Here is a 21,506-nt window from a genome sequence, read left to right as displayed (position 1 = left end):
ATTAAAAAAGAAATACTAATACACACATTTGTTTTGGTAGTAATTCTCCCTCTCCACAGATGCAGTTAATGTTAAGATCTTTTTTATATACTATCTATGTTTACGATTCTGTAGCACATCAAGCAGATTGTGTCACATAGGGACAATGTGCATGGATTTTGTGCTTAGTCAGGGATGGAATATGTTGAAATCAATGACAAAGATGACACATTGTGTCAACAATGTATTTATTTTCTGATTTCCCTCTATTAAAGGTCCAATCGATAGCCCATAACAAACTACTAAAGTAGTCTTTGAATATTGGACACTACGCCTACATGCACTACAGGAGGTTAGTCTGTCCTGCCCTAAATAAATATGACTAGTTCCTCTTGCAAAAGGTCAATAGCGTATGCACGTTGCAATAAATACCTCACTTAAGAATCACAGTCCGGCCTCCTATTGATTAAAACAGGTTTCAACATATCTAAATGCTTTTTAGACCGTAAGCATCCCCAAATGTTGCCTGATATGGATATATTGGCTTCTCTGCCTGTAATGAATTGTCTTTGAGAGAGTGTGTCTTGACTCTTTAATGACCGGTATAATGTTATAAATGAACAATGTTGGTTCTGAGTCATGCTGACCAATCTTTAAAAAGGACACACTTATAGGTACTTTTCACTGAGTTGGGGATGTCTTTATGTTTCCCTATTTGTGCTTTCTCTGTTGGTTAAATGGATATAGATCTGTTTGGATCACATTTAGAAATATTGATGCATTATGAATGATGGATCATGAATCTTTACTTATGAGAAACCTTGACACTTTTTCTACTAACGATGGGACAGTTGAAGTGGATTTCTAGAGCATTTGACTATTGTAATGATTTCAGTGAGTCACTGACTGTGGAGCGCTTGTTGCCAAAATGAATATCTTCTCACATTTTTTAGCGTGCACACACACTGTACGGATGGCTAGCGGATCATGAGGAGATATCAACTGATTTTGACAACAAGCATTCGGCAGAATCACTGACTCTACCTGTAATAAATGTTCACAGTATTTTAGGGGGAAACATTTGGCTGCATGGGTACAGACAATAGTGATGAATAGTTCAGCAGTTTGAATTGCAGATCAGTTATGTTGAATATACAAAGAAAATAAAAGTTTCCATTTCGGACTAAAAATTATATCCGCCATATTTGCGTATTGATGATTTTGTTTTTGCTCAAACGACATACCTTTTAATTTAATAACAACATAGGGGGGGAAAGAAGACACGTGATAAGGAGTGACATTTTAAAATAACAAATTTTATTAATGATACCTCATTTGACAGTACAAAACCAAGTCATAAAGTCAGAAACACCACAAGGCACAGTACAGCATCACAGGCAACATATTTAACCCTTCAGAGTGTTACATGTACCACAGGGGGGAGGGAGGGGCAATGCTGACCAGTCTGAAAATTCTATTTATGGTTTCTGATGAAACAAAAAGGTTTTACGGATCCTCCATGTCATTTTCACCAAATCCTTAAAGCTAATTTGGATCAACTTCACAGTAACAAAGCAATAATCCATATATTTACTGGAGGTATAATCTGGTTTGGTCGTGTTATTCAATATCGTACAATACAATACGATACAAGCCCCTCGACATTACATTTACTTACACAGATATATAACTTTAATTACTTTTATATATTACATTTACACACTATTTGTTTGAAGTTCAATAAAAATCAGCTTTTTTAACAGTCTTGAAACAAGGAAAATGATCCTGTAAACAGTCAAATCAAAGCGTTATGCTTTCTGGAATAGCTTTCAAAATCACGACCTACAACTTTGTGGGACAATAAAAACACAAAATAAAACATTAAATTGAACAAATGAAAAATGAGAATGTGCATTTGGCAGTGCACAAATGTGATAGCGGAAATGTGTTAGCAGAGCTTCACCTTTTACAATGCAGTTAACAATCAAGTGGTCCGTTGATTAATTAAAATAAAGAAAATCCCTTGGCAATATTATTCTCAGGTGACAAAGCCATATCTGAATTTCTGATTTCATTTTTTAAGTCTTTGGATGATTAGATCAGCAGTGTGGCTGGTTATTTTTGTCAGTGTGTCCGTAACAATGATCAGTTTCAAGCACTTTGTTTCACTTATTATGCTGATTAAGCTTTGAGGGCAGCTGTTTAAAACTATATAAGTCTGACTACAGACAAGTTTAGTTTGAGTATTTTTTTATTGTTATTTTTCCAATCTACTCACTCTCATGATGGAATGAGAATGTTACAATAAATCAACACTTGATAGCATTGTCTTACTGGTCAGATCATGTCTTGGTTGGTCCATCCACCATAGCATTTTGTGCTCAGGAAAATAATTGACCCTGCTCAGTGAGAAAGCCTAGGCAATCCAAGGTGGAGGTCTATTCAAATAATTTTGATCTATATATGTAGCATCTGTTGTTTCCTGTACATTGGTTTGATGTAAACAAAAGCAGGAACAGTCTTTAACCAAAAAATTAATTAATATGAAATATAACCTTCCATGTAAACATGTGGCATTCATTACAAGTATGACTGCTATACGAACAAAATATTGTTAATCCAGAATAACAAATACTACTGCTACATACTGCTCGAAGATAATCCACTGAGAAATTGTAGAACAGATACAAATTATAGAAAAAATAATAATCATATTTCCACTAAATCTTTCCTTAAAGAAATACCATGCCCTTTTTGTTTTGTATTTATGGAAGTGGCAGTCTCCACCACAGCTTCACCTTGTTTGACTCAATGTCCAGTAACTAGTGTCAACACAGTGATGGAAACCACACATCACACATCCACTGTTGAAAGTAAAGCACACTACAATTTCTACGTTTTTTTTTGTCTGCACTTTTTTAAAGTGCTACCACCACCACCTCCATCATCATCTTGATCGGATTCCAATGGCTATTTATTTCTTCTTAGCTCTTCATATCTTTGCTGTGCTTGCACCCAAAGTCCATACTCCCATTATCTCTCTCTCTCACTCTCTCTCTCTCATACACTATCTATGTCTCTCTCACTCTCTCTCTCTCTCTCTCTTCGTATTTTTCAGACAACCAACCAGTGTTGCAGCTGTGGGAAAGATGAAATATATGCCCATGAAGTAAAATAAAATCTTCTTTCACTGCACCTTAGGCTACTGGTCCTTACACTCAATTCAAAAAGGCTAGACATCTGTTATATCATCAATATGAATATATGTCCAAAATATACACATGTTGGGTTGCAGCCGACAACAGCAATACACAGTTCTGAGGATAGGATACTATAAAAATAAATAAATCACAATTAAGTCAGCACTTACTGTGAACTGCCGAACCTCCCCATTGTCTATCAAATGATGCTCCTTCTCTGGGTTGATGGCATAAGCCAGTCTCTGTTTCAGGAGAAAGAAAGATGAGCACTTAACGCATTTCAGAAAAGTACTAAAATATAATTTTTAATAAAAGTTATCTGCCAAGACAATGCTTACTTAATACTGTATGAAAGATTAACATAAAAGGTGCTCCGAGGAACTTTCAGTTCATGGTAATTATTGCACCTCCTTTGGACAAAAGCGGTAGTGTTTTTACTACGCCAGCTTTTGTTCCTGGGTGAGCGTACCCATGACAAAGGCATTAGGAAAAACAAAATAAAAAAGCATTCCTTGCGCTGATGCTCTCGTTTGCTGTTACATTTAATTTATGATCATCAGATGAAAATACAGACTGTTTCAGAAATATTTAAAAGCTCCTCGTAGCACCTTTACTGTGGGAAATTGCAATAACTGGTCTGCCCTTATTTCATTGTTGCCCAAGAGAAGAAGTCTCAGCTCTGACTTACGTCGCAAAACTTTCCAGGCAGTCTGCATAGTTTGTAGATGGCGTAGAGAGGAACCATGGCCATGGAGGACATGGCCAGACACCAGCCCACCATGTTGGCCCACGGAGGAAAGGTGTAGGAGCCGTAGCTTGGGGAGTTGAACGTGGCAAAGCTCACCACCACCATAAACTGTGGAAGAAAATAAAACAATTGACACACACACAATTTGAGAAACCATCAGTTCAAAATGCATTCACTCTTCATCCCAAGTCATTTTAACAGCAAATTAACTCATTTAAGGGCCCGGTGCCATTTTGTGATACATACTATTGACAATGTGATATACTAGAATGTTCTGCTCAGACTTAAGAATGAGATAATTGACAGACTAGAGTAATGAGAAGACAGGAGTCACAGGTAGACAACTGATGCTTATTTTGGTTGTCGCTCTGTACATGTTGTTTGTGTGTTGAAACCATATATTGGCAAGTTAAAATCACAATCTAAATACTTTTATCCTGCAATTTCCTCCTATTTGTTACCTGGGTTTGATTCCAATGTACAATACGTCTTGTGCAGGGACTCACCAGGAGGAAGCAGGGGCTGACAAACTTCCAGCACAGCCTCCAGTACAATCCTGGACGGTGGCCTATCATCTCCTCTATGTCATCACTGAATCGGTCGACTCCTGCAACACATAGCAATACATGATGATTACCTTCAGACACAACCTTTGCTCAAATGTATAAAATAAGGAAACAAACCTGCATGTAGCATTCATTAACAGCAGGTTTTTGGGTGCAGTGAAGTCCTTGTCTTTGTTTTGGGGAATATTGTTGAAAATATCTCCAAGACAGGATTGAATTTTGTGTATGGTCGATTGGTTCCATATTATGCATACGTTCAAATGAAAAGCTGACCATGCAGAAAAAACCAAGACACAATAGGTTGTAGTAACTTTGAAATACAATTCCCAATTCAACCATTTGCAGTAAAAGTCAATATGCATCGCCAATTATAATAAGTCACTGCTCCATTTTTACCTTTTCACGTCTTTTCTTTTGCGTTGCAATTTTCTCTTGTGTCTAGAAGACGTCATTGACAGCAGAGGAATATATCCAGACTGACTAGCAGCTATTTGGCCACAGCTAAAGGCACTTCTGTGGTGGACAGGCAGGACCAAAGACCACAGTGGCCAAGGTTCAAGGGGTCCTGTCAGCAGTAACGAGGATGGGGGAAGAAAAGAAAAGGCCCACTGAAGCCCTTAGGCTTGATTAATTTGGCTTGCCAAGGTCAGGACCCACTGAAACAGGCCAATATGCTGACCTCACCGCCTGGGGGACTTCTGCTTAGTATTTAGCCCTTTATGGATCCCTCCACAGGCAGGTTCAGTAGACATGAGACAAGACACTCAATAAGGGACTTTCAGGTCAACCGTTTCCCCCAACATCCAGGTTGTTTATAATAATTTGTGCCAGCTAATATTCGAAAAAGGAGGTGGGTTTTTCACACTTTATGAAGAGTAAATTTAATTTAATTTTTTCAGCTGGGAGGGTTGTAGGTGGAAATATACACTATAAGAAAGGTAAATAAATATCCATCATAAAGCCAGTGGGCTATAAATGAAATGAAATGAAATGAAATGAAATGAAATGAAATGAAATGAAATGAAATGAAATGAAATGAAATAAAATAAAATAAAATAAAATAAAATAAAATAAAAGGTGGGTTACGTAAACACAAGGTAGAATTTTGAGGATGGAACAAGTTACTGTGTAATGTAAGAAGCACTGGAAAAGTACATGAAAGATCACCCCAGGGATATGTTGCCTAATTCACTTGGTGAAACACTTTTCATGGAGAGATTTATTATTTTATTTATAGAGTTTTAGCGTGTTGAAAGAATTACATAGACCTAGATATATACAGTATATAGTAACTCAAGTCATAGAAAGAATGTGGACATCTGGAAAGACCCAACAATCTACAACCCAGCTATTAGACACTTGACTCCTGTCCATAACCAATGGACACTGCCTGTTCCCCATCTGCACATTTCTTTATATGATGGCTCCCCACTGCTGAGTGAACACATAGGATTACAGTGGCAACGCTTTGTACTCAAGAGGCCATTACAACTCAGCAGGCTACTTTTACCTTAACATTACATGCACCGAGACTGAAGAGACCAACACAAATCATTAGTGGGAATTGACTGTCTATCTGCAGTATCCTTTCCTCTGATTGAACTATGTCGCACCGAGGCACAGCACACCTCAACCAACAGATTTCTCATCAAACTCTTAATATAGCATCAGCTTTCTTAACCATGAAAAACCGAATCACCCTTTTTCTTTCTCTTTTCTCTTTTACTCCTGTGTCCATCTTTCTCACCGTAAAACCACGAGATGCCGATGGCTTCAATAAGCACTCCAAAGAGAATGGATGTCCCTGCAGCGTAGTGGTCCAGCAGAGTGAACACATACATCCCGCCCTGGAGAAATGAAATGAATGTAAAATAATTGTGCTATTATGGTTAAGTTGAATCATACAGGTTATAGTAAGACACACAAAAAAATTATTTACTTTGTGAAAATTATAAAAAATGTATTGTATACAAATTATACAGCCAAAGCACAGTGAAAAGCACAAGCAAAAAATAAATAAACTTGCAACAACAGCCTGTCCAGTATGATACTTACATTTGTAACACATAATAGGGATATGAGGAAGGTGGAAGACACAATGAAGAGGGTGAACAGCTCTCTGTGCTTGTGGAGGCATTTGAACTCGTCAATCAGCCCTGTGATGACTGATTCCATGCCACCCATCTACAACACAGCAACACGAGAGTTAGAATAACACACACAGTCAGAGAAAATTGAGCCGGTAAGCCAACATAGATGCCCTACTTTTTACTACACATATTCACTGCACAGAGACTCCTACGCACACAAATTGAAAAATTAATAAGTTTGAGATTGTACTGTAACTAAAATACCCACAAATGTGGTTACTAAACGGTTCTGCCACAATTTATCTCACCTGGCTGACATAACACATGTGTAATGTAAGTGTTCATATGTGCGTGTGTGTGTGTGTGTGTGTGTGTGTGTGTGTGTGTGTGTGTGTGTGTGTGTGTGTGTGTGTGTGTGTGTGTGAGTGAGTGAGTGAGTGAGTGAGTGTGTGTCTGTGTGTGTGTGTGTGTGTGTGTGTGTGTGTGTGTATGTGTGAGAGGGGTGGGTGCGTGCAGACTCACAGCACTGTCAATGCCTAGTGTCAACAGCATGATAAAGAAGATGACTGCCCACACGGATGACCCAGGTAATGTTGCAATGGCTTCTGGGTAAATGACAAACACTAAACCAGCACCTAAAGTGACAAGAAAATTCAAGCAAGGTAAGTAAAAAGTAACATACATTTGCACTTGGAGCATCAAAGAGGGGCTAAAAAAGGGCTTTAATGTAATATGGAATAACAAATAAACTCAGCCTCCAGAACAGATTGCCCAAGAGTAGTGATTACATCCATGTAGGAGAAAAAAGTACCGCATATTTGAGAAGAGTTTGTGCTACACGTTTAATTTGAATCTACTTGTTAATGAAGCTTGTAACTTATTTTCCTGCAACTCAATATGTAAAGACAAGTAAACTCAAACACTTATATTTATTCACCGTATATACAGCATACATATCGACACACACACTACAAACACAGAATATCAATAGCATACCGTCTCTGGCTACTTTGTCCAGGGGTACACTGTGCTTATGGGACATGTACCCAAGGAAGGAGAAGACCACAAAGCCGGAGAAGAAACTGGTCAACGAGTTGATGGAGCTGGTGATGATGGCATCTCTGGATCAATGAAATCAAATATGAGCCTTAGGCAGTCATCAGCCATCACACAGTCAATATCGACACACTTGAACAGCCAGTCAATTGAAGAGTATGTATGTGTTTGGCGTCAGGGCATGTCAGATCTCTAGTTAGGAGACCCATAAATATTAGATTTTATAGTCAGGTAGTAAATATTTGTTTCTTATACCACACACTTGCATGTCTGTTGGGATGTTTACCTCCCACAATTGCCAAAACATGAAGTCATTAGATACAATTAACATATACTTACTAAATAAGGACATAATCTTGGTCAGTGAAAGGAGAATAAGGTGACTACAAAAATGTGAAACCCTTCATTACTTTTCCAAGTCAGATATTTTTGGCATTCGGCTCACGATATATTCTCAGTGTTTGTGTGTTATGCTCACGGAGGAATCCTCAAGGTGGACAGTGTCATGCGTCAGTTATCAGAAACATTAAAACAAGGCAAAAAGGGAGATAAAAGCCACCTGCGGGATTTGCTTATGATTTTCAAAGAGTGCGACAGTTCTGTCTGTTGCACAGCATGGTGTCAAAGACAGCGGGTTTCAAGGAGCTTCAAAGGTTATTTTAATTCACCTGCTTATGTGGCGTGCTTGTGTCCATGTGTGTTTATGTTTGTGTGTGTATGAGTGTGTGCAGTATCTCTGTCTGCCCGTATAAATACCCCTATGTGTCCTTCACCTGTAGCAGTTGTTGCTGAATTTGTTGTAGCTGGAAAAGGCGATTAGCACACCAAACCCCACTCCCAGAGAGAAGCAGATCTGTGTGGCTGCCTCGATCCAGACCTGGGGGAGCGACAGAACGGGCACACTTGTGTGAAAGCGGCAAACAAAAGGCACAGGAGAGGAAAAAAGCCATTATTAGGGATAATTGCAGGAAACTCATTCAACGGCAGCAGATGAAAGACGCTAGTGAATACGGGGGGTAATTTTGCAAATTGCTGCTCCATGCATCTACCTAATCTAATTCTCCAATTGCTGCCATGCATCTCTGGATCTCCCAACCCTTCTTCTTGCATTCACTCTCATCCCTCGATAACCCCGGTCCCTTATTCCTCCATGCTTACTTATTGAGCTCCTTGGTGCTCTCTGCTATTAAGGTAAATCTGATATTGTTGGATGTGATCACGCGGGCTTCACGGATAAGGGGGAATATTAGAAACAGGTTACACAAACAATCAACTCAAACAGTTGGAAGTTGAGTTCACAGGAATAATTTTTAAATTCACAGATTATGTCATGACCCTGTGGATCACAATGAAAGATGATTGATTTTGCCACGGGAAATCCTTTGTCTACATGTGTTGGTTTGTTGTGTATGTGCCGTCAAAGCATATGTTTTATATTCTTTCTCGCCCCTGTAATGCCTTCATTAATGTCTTTTTACATTGTACTTTTTTTAAAATTTGGTTCTGGGCTTCCTGTTGCTGCTGTGGATTGCCTGATATGGGATACATATTTTTCTCGTGCATGTAATAGTGAAACATTATTAAAAAATACCATGTCAATATTGTCTTTGTTCATCTTCATCAGCAACTCTGTGTTGCTATCAAAGCCTACAATACAAGATCAACCTCTTACAATGGACACTGTTATAAAATAAAATAAAGTATTTTAGATTTTTCACATTGTATCAGCTTTTATCAGCAACTCGAAAAGTATGTGTAAATGATCATTTATCAAACAATATAAACCCTTTTTACCTCACATGGATTCAGCATGTTTCCTTTTATCTTTTTATCCCCACCTCCCTCCCCTCTTTCCTGTTGACACTCACCTTGGCGTCACAGAGTTTCAGGAAGTCCACGGAGAGGTAGGCCTTAATGCCATCCATGGCTCCGGGCAGAGTGACTCCACGGATCAGCAGCACAGTCAAGACCACATAGGGCATGGTGGCTGTGATCCACACAACCTGAAAAGAGTCGCACAGGGTACACACACACACACACACACACACACACACACACACACACACACACACACACACACACACACACACACACACACACACACACACACACACACACACACACACACACACACACACACACACACACACACACACACACACACACACACACACACACACACACACACACACACACACACACACACACACACACACACACACACACACACAGTATACAGACAGATTTAAACAGGGAATACACATACAGTTGTCTCCGAAGACTACATTTAAACATCTAAACTGGACTAGAAAATGCTTTATTTATTCCCCATTTACATGTCCTTGGAGTAATGTTGAACCTTACATGGAAGTATGACTCACTTAAAGAATCTTAGGTTGAAACAATCATGCTTTCCTGGTTTTCCCAAAGGTTGAGACAGCGATTTCTGGAAAACATTTGTTGTCAAAATCACATTTTGTCAAAATCAGCGAATATCACCTCACAGTGAACTACCTGTCTGTCCCATGTGTGCCTTGAAAAACAAAAATCGGGTTTAATACACCAGAACACACACAGTAGGGATAGATAGGTAGCAGATCGTGAGGAAATATTCACTGATTTTGACAAAAAAAAGGGGATTTTGACAACAAACATTCTCTAGAATATTTGACTCCACCTCTAAGTAACAAGACACACTTTGTCATTTCCTACCTTGCCAGAGGTCTTGACTCCCTTCCAGAGACTGAAGTAGAGCAGAATAATCACTACACCAAGACAAGAAGTCAACTGCCAGCGTGGACGGCCCAGATCATCAATGCCATTACTGTCCTGGATGTGGAGAACGCCCCGTCTATAAGGTAACGAGGATATTCTGATAAGAATCAAGACTGAGCCACCTTTCATAGTGATAAGGTTTTTTTTTATAGACACTTGGAGCGAAGGGATCTTTTCAGGAAAACTGTGAGCACTGTACAAAATCCCAGAGAACTAAGCCTAAGAACGTGTTACCAAAAACCTCTGATTGTTTTACCTGTTGTGACCAATGCCTGCAGTGTTTTAACTGTAAGTGCCAGAGCTACTTATACTGCTTACCATTGCAGAGGAATTCCTCTTGGAACAAGGTTCAGGCTGTAGGGCCACACCAGTACAATTGGAATTTGGAACACATTTTTGAAAAATCTAAATGATCGTGACAGATATGCAGATCGGAAACAACTAAATCCATCGGTTCCAGAGGTATGCAATATTTGACACATTCAATCTCTGAAGGCATTCTTGGTCCATTATGAAACAAGAGGTCAAGGTTCGTTATGTGACCCCATGAGTGTTCAGCAGTCAAGGGGACACTGAAGGGATATTGAAGGCCATGAAATGTTTCCCCATTTCACTGTGCTGCAATACAAGGACAAGAAGTGCAACAGACAACTACAGTATGATGACCCAAAGCTTATTGAATCTAGCGTTTTAAAGAACTGATAATTGCAGGAAAGTACACATAACCTCCTGGACCTCCTGAATTAATGACGGTAAACAATTTTTTTTAGCTCATCTCACCATTCATTATTTCTAGATGTACTACATGCAGAATATTGGGTGCATATTAGATCCATATGGCTGATTTCTGGTAGATTACAATGCTTACACAGAGAGTATGCTGCATTATACCTGAACAACATTATTATTCACCACATCAGTTTCGCTATTCCCACTTAGATCTAGATGTTGTCAACACCTGGCCTTGTTGGAAGCTGGGTATACCGCGTTCATCAGTAGCAAAGGATAGTGGCTACATAAACTGTTGCTACATCTGTTGCAAATGGCAACTTTTATTACGTCAATGTTACATTCTTTAAAGTTGACTTAGTACTGTATGTGCCACCTGAAAGATTACAATATCCGTGAACACCGTCACCGCCCTTGATTCAGATCATTTCACAAACAGCCTGAAGGATGATGCTGAAGACGACCAGCTGATGTTCAGCTGATGTGGTCAAATTGTCTGCAGGTGCTTCTATGTAAATAGCACACTGCCATTTCAACTGGTGTGGATGAAATGCCTCAACTGTCACAACAGTACAACCCCACACATGTCTGTATAGGAGACACCTGGTCAGCTTCACATGGAGGTGGGCTTCAACGGCTAAATGCAGCCAAACGCCGGATCCATTTTGAGAAAATATATACCTGATGTTCTTTTTTGAATATAGTATACATTCTTAAATTATTCATAATCATATATACTAACACATGACTTAATTTAAACAAAAGGTGTGTGATAATTACTGTATTTAAGCAAAAAATACATATATAACATTTATGATAACCTAAAGCATGAACGTAAAGTTTAACTTCACTTATATATTGTGTTATAAAGGCTCAATGGTGTTTTGTGCCCCCAACGGAGCCTTCAAGGCAGCGCTGCCTAGAAGGCCCCAACCCTAACCTTAACCAGGCAGCGCTGCCTTGAAGGCTCCATTGGGGGCACAAAACACCAAACACCGTTATAAAGTATTTTAACTGATATAAGTTATACATATCCTTATAAGGGCTAAACTGAATAAATAACTAAATAAAATCAGTTTTACCCACATAACACATATAAATAGCCATTATTGTATATATCGTAAAAAAAAACATGATGGGGCTCCAAATTGACTAAAATCTATGAAATTGTTGTTGTACTTTTTTTTATTACAACTTACTATATCAAACACATATTCATTAATAAATGCTTATTGGGGCCTCAGTTTAGGCCAACTTACTCAAAGTATTCCTGAGCGGGGGTGGCCTTGTAGATGTCACCGATGGAGCTGTTGTCGGCCCAGTCGGAGCAGTTGGGGCTGTTCCAGGTGTTGTTGCAGTGGACCCACGGCAGCTCGCTGGTGAACGAGGAGAAGAGGTAGAACAGCGCCCAGGAGATGATCACGTTATAGTAGAAACCAACGTAGAGGGAAATGAGGATCACTGTGAAGCCCACGCCTGTTAGAGGGAACACAAATGGTTCATATCCGGAGGCATTAAAAGGTGCACTATGTCACTTTGGGTGTGTCAGAGAAGTGAACATTTTCTTAGGAATATTTTCATAACTGAATAAACAAACTTTCCTCACAGGAAAACTGGATCCTTGGAACACTGTTTGAAGTTAGAAAGCTTCCTGAAAAGTTACTGTTTCACGTTATTTTGTTTGCAGCAAAGGGGCTAACAGTTTGGTTTAGAAACATATGCTAGTCTTATGTTTGGTGTGAGGTGCCTCAAAATAATTTTGTTTTGATTTCTGATGATATAATAATTCATTACTTAAATGACATGTGGACTAAGTATGCTATGTAAACTTACTGCAGGCTCAGCAAACATGAACAAATCCCCCTCCCCAGAAACTGCGTAGTGCACCTTTAAAGTGAGAGGCACAGGGATACAACGAGTGCAGCATTTGCTATCTCTCACTGCACAAATGATCACCTGAGATATTAAAATGGGGCATCTCAATGGAATGTAACAGCCCACTTAGCCATCATTGCCTTAGCCCTTTTACATTGTTCGTGAAATACAAGCATTGCTTTCCACGGCTGCAAAATGGGGTTTCAATTGATGTAAAGGAACTAAGTACATTTGCTCAAGCACTGCACTCCTATACAATGTGTATTTGTTCATGAAGAGTCATTGCGAATGAGTAGGAAGTAGGAACAGTAATATATTCCGTGCGTCGTCCCAACTTAAGCATTGCTCTGCCGTGACTATGTCCTCTTCTCACAGATAACACCACCCATCCCAAGCACACTCACTCAAATAAGTGCATTGGCTATGGATGGATACTGGCCTGCTATCTCCAACACAACTTCTGAAGATTGCCTTTTCATGCCTTAATTATCGACACATCTACCCTTTCTATAAACCTGAAACAATATCCTACCCGACTGAGGCTGAATATAATTGCTAACCTTTGCTGAGAGGCATGACCACAACCGCGTCTTATTGATTCCTTTGTAATGGGGATGTGATATTTTTCCAGGGGAACGACGCCTCATATTAGCGCCACACGCAGCCATGCTATCTAACCATCTCCATCCGTCTCCCTTGTTTCTCTGCCATTTTCTTCAAATGCATTGATCCCGAGAGGAAACCAGCTTGTTGATCAGAATAATTACTGTCAATACTAGCATGTGTATGTGTGTATTTGAATAATTACTATTATCCCCGTCGCCGGGAGACAGAGAGAGATTGAAGCGTGTGATTAGGACGTCAACGTACTCAGTGTGATCCCTGACGGACGGCACATGTTCTCACAAAACACACACGCACAGAAACACATGGTGGAAAACTACACACACACGCACACACACGCACACATTCTACGGGCCACCATCACTGTGGACATGATGTGATAAAAGACAGCGGTATGGCATCATACTGTGAAGCAACAGATGGTCTGATGTTAATTATGGTATTTGAGGTTGCAGCTTTAGATTCAAAGTGAAGTGTTATATTTGGGATTTAGGTGAAAACAAAACTTTACCAAAAGATGTGTACCAGAACCAGACATCAAGTACAAAGCATAGGAAATTCAACCGAGCAAAGTGTAATGTCATCTTTTCGACCAATGACTTTGCTCAGAAACATTTATTGGTTTCTTACTCTTTTGGTGAACGTTGCAACGGCATTCAACTTTAACTGTGCTTTGCTTATCGAAGTGTGGAAAGGTAGATAGAGAGCTATTTGACAGAAGTCTTTGGACAATCAGGACTAAAGTGTAAACGCCCAATTTTCATTTGCTTTCCATCTGAGTGCCAACAGAACCTGGTGTTCTTCTGGGGAGGATAAAGAATGCCTGTCACTGCTCAACACAGAGACAGGCAGACAAAAGACACTGACATGTGGGCAGACGCAGGCATGTGGGCAGACATTTAGACATTCAAGGAAGTATACTATCAGACAGACAGGCACATAGGCAGATGTACAGAATGCAAATCTTACCATGATAGGCAGAATGAATATACATGCACAAACATTCCTGTGGAAACATGCAGGTAAAAAAAATAGTATAGGTTGCTTAGTGTTACTTCCAACCTTTAAATATGGGACAGATCTTCCAGACCCCTGCAGCCCCCTCTCTGTTATATTGTCCCAGAGCCAGCTCCATGTAGAAGAGAGGCATGCCCGCTATCACCATGAAGAACAGGTATGGGACCAGGAACGCACCTGCACACACACAACACATGAAATGATAAATTCCAGAAAAAGGTTCAAATTGTGTCATTGAATTGTAGGGGAGAACGGGGTAAGTAGGCACACTTTTTACTCTAGTGAGAATTGCTCATCACCAAAACATCTGTCAATAGCCATTCCTACATTAAATTGAAGCTTAAGGTGTTGGCTAGAAATGTGTGTCTCTCTTTTTTTCCAACTTATTGTAATGAAGAAGTAATTTACCATCAAAGACACTCTGACACATTGTGACAACCAACCCCATCAAGGGGTCGGTTGTCACACACTATGGGGTTGTTTGTCACAATGTTATCTTAATGGGAAAAATCTTAAAAAGAAGGCAAGGAGGCAGAACCAAATTTGAATGTTTAATTGCATTGTCAAGTTGACAAATAGGCCTACATAACGTTCTGTAGCCTTGGCAGCTGGTCTAGTTTGGGATGCACTGGGTTGTTTTGATTTTGTTGCCCTTTTTTCTTTTGCTTGCTAGCTGCCTTTTCCTGCTCTATTCTTTCCCTCTCTGGGGTGTCAGTGAGGATACAGCTTGACAATTTATTTCGTTATTGGGTTCCTTTTCTGGCTGCAGCCTTGAGATAACATGTGACAACCAACCCCCCAAAAAATTTGACGACCAACCCCAACTTGAATTTCTTGCTAGCATCAAGGCCAACAACCATCTGACAACTAATTAGCTTGCTAACCACAATCTAAACTATAGTTTACCCTTCACACTTTCTGAGGGTAAAAAGTGTTTTGTTATAAACCCATTGTGTAAAAGCCTAGAAGAAAAATACTGAGAAGCAAAATATTTTGAATTTGACATGAAAAACACAAAACATCCTCTCACCTGAAATGCAGCTGTCTTCCTCCAAGGAAGTCTATGTATGTGACCTCTGATCCCAATTCTGGACCTTTTTTATATCAACATTTCAGAGCTAGCGCGCTCTGGTGGCGAGATATAACGAATGTGACATCCAACCCATGTGACAAATTACCCCGTTCTCCCCTACTTCACTTACAGTATATGTGAGTCAAAGCTTAACTGCCTAACTTAACTGTTGCTGTGGTATTCTGAGTAATCTCGACAACACTGTCGGCGCATTTATATGAGGTAGGTACAGTATGATCATCTATGGATTTTATACGTTCAACAATTGAAACATTTCCTGGGCGCTTAATGGAATTTTTCTGAGTTCCTGCGGCCATACAGAGAAATACAGAGGTAGTTTTGTGGAGCTGATAGGGTTATTCAACTTCGTGTCAACTTGTTTGTCGATGGTTTGAATGTAACCGACTTTCATTTATATGAAATAGTTACACACTATAGCTTTAAGTACTCAATATACTACTAATACTCACGGCAACATACATACTTTTCCTAACGTAAGGTACAATATTGAGTGTCTGAGTTAAGATCAACATTCACTGTCCATCAGCCGATGCCTCGCACAAAACATGGTTATCTTTAGTCGAGACTGAATGACAAATGACTTGCATTTCTATTCCATGTTAAATATCTTCTAAGAAACTGTCCAGGTCTTTTTTTAGACTATAGGTTTAACAGCCTATGTACGTTGATGGAGATATTACAATTGACCACATATGATTGCGTAACATAGTTTCCCATCCAGACACATACACACTCATAGAGAATATGCTGATTATTAACCCCTCAAAATGACGGCCTTGGTTGCTTCAGGTTCAAAACCACAAACCCCAACGTCCCAGGTTTATGGTATATGAACCTTTATTGCATGTCATTCTCCTTGTGTCTCACCCTTCATTTTTTCTTTAATCTTTCAACTGACAACTATATAAATACAGGCAAATAATACCGCCAAAATAATAATTTGGCTTAATTGCCTCAAATTGAATATTTAAAACACACATATGACAGCATACAGGATTCGGGTGCATATAGTCAGCCTCGACTATGGCTACAGTGTCATTTACAGCTCTTAAACATAATGAGAGCTCTATGTTAAACAGCCGTAATTAGTGGCAGTGATTGTTAGAGCTAATCTATTCAGAGCAGCTGTGGAGGTTTTTCCCTTATTTTGATCTCTGTGATGGGCTGAAAAAATCTCAAACGACAAACCGCGAGCACAAGGAGCTGACACACACACACACACGTACAAACACACACAATATCACACATACACTCACATAGTTTGCATACATGGGTAAACATGCTTTCTTCTTTTCCTGTTAACTATATTCCCTCAATTCCTTCCTTCACTACTCTCGTTGGAGAGGAGGTTCTTATTTTAATAATACTAATATTACATTTAATTTCTCTTACTCAAAACGCTTAAATTCTCTCACATAAAACACACCCAATGTGAAAAAAGTATTTGGAACATATTACTATGTGTACATTCGCCAACTTAAAAAGTTGGGTTCAATGCTACGTCAGTGTTAATTTTAAAGAAAAAGTACTGGGAGTGTATAAATCACCTAATTCAATGAAGTTAATTGCTTGAAGAAAAAATAACAAACAAAAAAGAGATTCATGCAAACTGTTGCGTTATTTTTTGTTGTTGATCCAAAGCATTTGTTTTCAGAGTGTACCTCCTTCCCTCACTTCCTTAACCCCTTTCTCTGTACTCAATCTGGTTGGGTAAACCCTTTGGACACGGGCTGACATTGTGTCTCTCACCTCCTCCGTTCTTATAGCAGAGGTAGGGGAACCTCCAGACGTTAGCCAGGTCCACAGCGAATCCGATGACAGACAGGAGGAAGTCTATCTTCTTGCCCCAGGTCTCCCTCTCCCTCTCCTCCTCCCCGCCCGGCTGGGTCTGGGAAGGGGGCGGAGCCACCAAGGTGCTGGAGGTGATCTGAACCCCATTCTGCTCCTTCACCAGAATCAGCTCCACCTAAGACAGTTAGAATAGTCTATCAGTCGCAACAGGTGCGTCACACATACAAGGGCCCTCTATATGACTGTATATCTATCTATTTAAAGTTGGAGTCAGCAATTCTGGATAATGCTTTCTGTCAAAATCATTTGTCAAAATCAATGCATGTCTAATCACTATCCACTGCCTGTCCTCACTGTGTGTGCGTGAACAATTCCAGTGTAAATACCAAGCCTATATGCTCTGTAAATGTAAATGGGCCTCCTTTGAATACTTAACCTTTGTTCGGTGTTTACCAGTTCACAGAGCCTAGGCTATGTATTAACACCAGATTTATTTTCAATGCACACCACACAATACGGACAGGTAACGGATCGTGAGGAGATATACACTGATATTGACAACAAGTGATTTTGAGAACAAGTATTCACCAGAATGGCTGACTCCCCCTTTAATGTTGTCATGTTGATTAACAATTGCCATGTATTATCTCTAGGTGTAAAGCAAGACAGGTGAATTAGACAAATCTGATGAGAAATACAATCAAATAGACCACGTTTCCATGTAAAAGCATATACATGTGATTTAATGACTATGTGGTCTCACCTTCATCCTATTATTCTCTCACTTCCCACACATGACAGACAGTGACAATCATCTCATTTCCCCAATGTTTCATGTACCAGCTGAGGCTTTATATTTTTGTCCCTTTAGGTAAGTTATGTAAATGGTAAAAAAAATGCCTCTCTAGAAACCATTTCAGCATCCAGAAAATATGTCTTAAATTGTTACCACTACGACACTTTTCTGTCTAATTCGAGTCAGAAAGTCCAATTAAGAAGCTCACATCCTGCAGTGATTTAATCAGGTTTTTCTTAATCAGACTGAATGGCGTGCTATTTAAACTCTACAATGGTGTCAGATGGGCACTGACCTCTTTGGGCCCCATGGTGTTGGAGGCGAGCTTTTCTGGGGCTACGACTGAAGACATCAGGCCGATAGGGACACTCTCTCTCCGTTAGCAGGAAGGCAGGTGCAGCTGCAGAAGAGACGTGTTTGCATATAGGGAGAAATACATGAGATTGGCCCATCATTGAGAATTTAAGTAGACATAACGGGGTTCAACACAACAGTAGGAGAAAAATATATATTTTCTTAAATAGTCAAACAACATATATTTTAAACACTGAAGCAGTGCATTGGGAAACAAATTATGGTGATTTAAGAATGGAGAATGATGGGATCCATGCTAAAGGGAGTGGGGGTGCATCTCTACAAGGCCATCGCAGCGTGCTCATTTTATTTCACACTTGTTGATCGCCATTTTGCTCACAGATTGATTCAGTGTCTAGTACTAACCCTGTCTAACCACAATATTGTTTATTTCCATCACAATAAAAAAAAAAACTTTTGACTAAAATGATCCTAAATCAAAAGTATATCAGCATTAGTCTCAGTTAATTTAAAAATAAAATAAAGTGATCATAAAAAAGAAATTATGTTAACATTTGTACAATAGAAAATGTTCATATTTATTCCAACTCATAGAGGGCATGGTTTTCATATTTTAGACAGAGTCTAAAATTATTTGTCAAAAAGTGAGTATCATTCTGCTCATGTGAATATTTTCAACTTTTAACAATTTGTGACAACCCAATCCCATCATCACTCAAACCTTTGTAACTATACCAAACACGTTTATCCTGTATATTTTCTGTCACTTTAGGTGACCGATAACACCAGCAGTTACAGTTGAATTCTAATCACAAATAAAACTACTCTTCAAAAATGCAAGACAGTAATTACAGTAAAAGAAACATTTTGCTGAAAATCAAAACACTTACTTTTGCCAAAAAATGACAGGTGTGAAAACTCCTCCAGTCGTCCAGTTGGGTCAATTTAATTCCAGCTGTGTTCTTCAGTGCGCTCTGAACTGATGCAGACCATATTCACGCAGAACCGAATCGATGAGAAGTTAAGACTCGGACCAAGATTTTAGGGATTTTTTCCCCCCAGAGAATAAGGAAATGTAAAAGTGTGAGAAAGATATGATGATAAAGACTTAAGAATTTAAAAAAAGGATGACAGGAACGGATGAGTTGAAGAAAGCCCTCCCACCCTGTATGGCTCCAGTGACAGACACACAGAGCTCAGAGAAGCCTGTGGTCTGCTATGGAGATTCGTCTGCAATACCACTCTTGTATGAGAAACAATCAACAACACCCCCCCACCAGATCCCCGTCACTCTCCTCCCTCCCTCCTTCCTCCTTCCTCAATCCTGCTTCATCTGTTCCTCCTCCTCTCTCTCTTCCACCATTGCATTTTCTTTTCTCCGCTGATTTGATATTTATTTTCCTGGATGACTTTCATTTTTTTATTGTGTGAGAGGTACATATTTGGGGCACACACATGAAGATTTGAATGATTTAAAACACACTGATACAATAAGTTCCCTTAGAAGAGAGTAACATTTGAAATGTAATGTACTGTATTTCATTTGTATAGAAAGTAAGGGCATTATTATGGATCGTTCTTTGCAATAGAATATGACACTTAAGGTTAGTTAACCTCCAGTGTTATTTATTGGACTGTGGTAATATTGTACATAATACAACACATAGACCATGTAATGTAACGTAGGTGCTGACATATTATAATGTGAAAATACACCAAAATATGTCTTTTATAAATATAAATTACGTAGAATTAGTCCCTTGGGAGATCATTTTATCAGTTTTTTTTTTCTTCTTCATTGTTTCTGAAATCTGAATCCTTTTAAATTAATTTAAATCCCAAATAAAAAAAACTAAATGTTATGACACTGATCAGCAAAGATCTGTCCGAAAGCTGGAGGGAACTCGGCCACATGTCTTATACCTAAAGATAATGTTTCTCGATTTTGATTCAAGCATAAGATATCACATTTAGTATCACATTTGATTATGTATTTTATCTAATAGCAAATGACTCATTTAAGATTAAGAACAACAAAATAAATTCAACAAAGACATCTATATGTTATTGTTTGCAAAATATGTATGAAGCCGTGAATGGTGGGAATACAGTTCTGAAAGCTGGTCATCTAAAGACCCTGAAAACTAGGTTTGACTAACTTCTCCTTTTCATTTTTGGGTATTCATTTTTTAATTGATTTTTAAATCTTTTCTCAGGAATGTGTGGATGCAGTTTGCTTAGATTTAATTGACAGTATCCTGCAGGGCAACGACAGGGGGTAAGGCAGATGGTGGTCAATACTCTTAAAAAAAAGACTTTCAAAGACAACATTAATGTGAATGCTAAGTACCATGCCTCACATTCTCTCTGCAGTGCAGGTCTGCATGGTTTAAATCCAATTTGGCGACATAATCCCCACAGACTACCCCGGAAGAAATGTTAAGAAACAACCTCTATTTTGATGCCTTCTTTTGCAATCTGGCATATTACCCACATTTTACAAGTATGTTGTATTGTTTTCTTTCCTTTATCGTGGAAAAACGTGTAGCCTACCTCAAAAAACTGTTGTTAAATACAATTTTAATTTAAATATATGTAAATTGGTGTGTCAGTAATGAAATCATTTCCCATAACATCCACAAACACCATAACAAATAAATAAAAAATAGCACCCCGCTACTTCCCACAGCCATCAGGGCTGTACGCTTATTTTTTAAAGTGGTAGCACTGGTGCTAGCAAGCAAAAAAATTCAGTAGCACAAAAATAAATTTGGTAGCACACAAAGTATGATCGAAAACTTGCATAACCTTAACCCTTGCATTTCGCTCTAATTACCTTTGAGCATGTCATC

The 21,506-nt window shown here is 39.1% G+C and overlaps 1 protein-coding gene across 1 annotated transcript; it reads right to left on the bottom strand.

The window, feature by feature from the left end:
* Positions 1 to 3,093: 3,093 nt before the first annotated feature.
* On the bottom strand, positions 3,094 to 18,700 carry slc6a3 (solute carrier family 6 member 3; the record flags this gene model as incomplete). Its single annotated transcript, XM_080039014.1, has 15 exons — positions 18,635 to 18,700; positions 17,502 to 17,718; positions 14,705 to 14,836; positions 12,403 to 12,619; positions 10,352 to 10,490; positions 9,508 to 9,642; positions 8,413 to 8,516; positions 7,580 to 7,704; positions 7,106 to 7,218; positions 6,549 to 6,677; positions 6,241 to 6,340; positions 4,434 to 4,534; positions 3,868 to 4,035; positions 3,350 to 3,421; positions 3,094 to 3,117 (listed from the first exon to the last, which is right to left on the bottom strand). The coding sequence occupies exons 1-15, from the start codon at positions 18,689 to 18,691 to the stop codon at positions 3,094 to 3,096; spliced, it is 1,833 nt and encodes a 610-aa protein (XP_079895140.1). The 5' UTR covers positions 18,692 to 18,700.
* Between the last annotated feature and the right edge of the window lie 2,806 nt (positions 18,701 to 21,506).

This window comes from Ammodytes marinus (assembly GCF_949987685.1).
Source record: "Ammodytes marinus genome assembly, chromosome: 13".
NCBI lineage: Eukaryota > Metazoa > Chordata > Actinopteri > Uranoscopiformes > Ammodytidae > Ammodytes > Ammodytes marinus.
The sequence above is the reverse complement of the archived record's forward strand: the minus strand, read 5'-3'. Positions and strand labels throughout refer to the sequence as shown.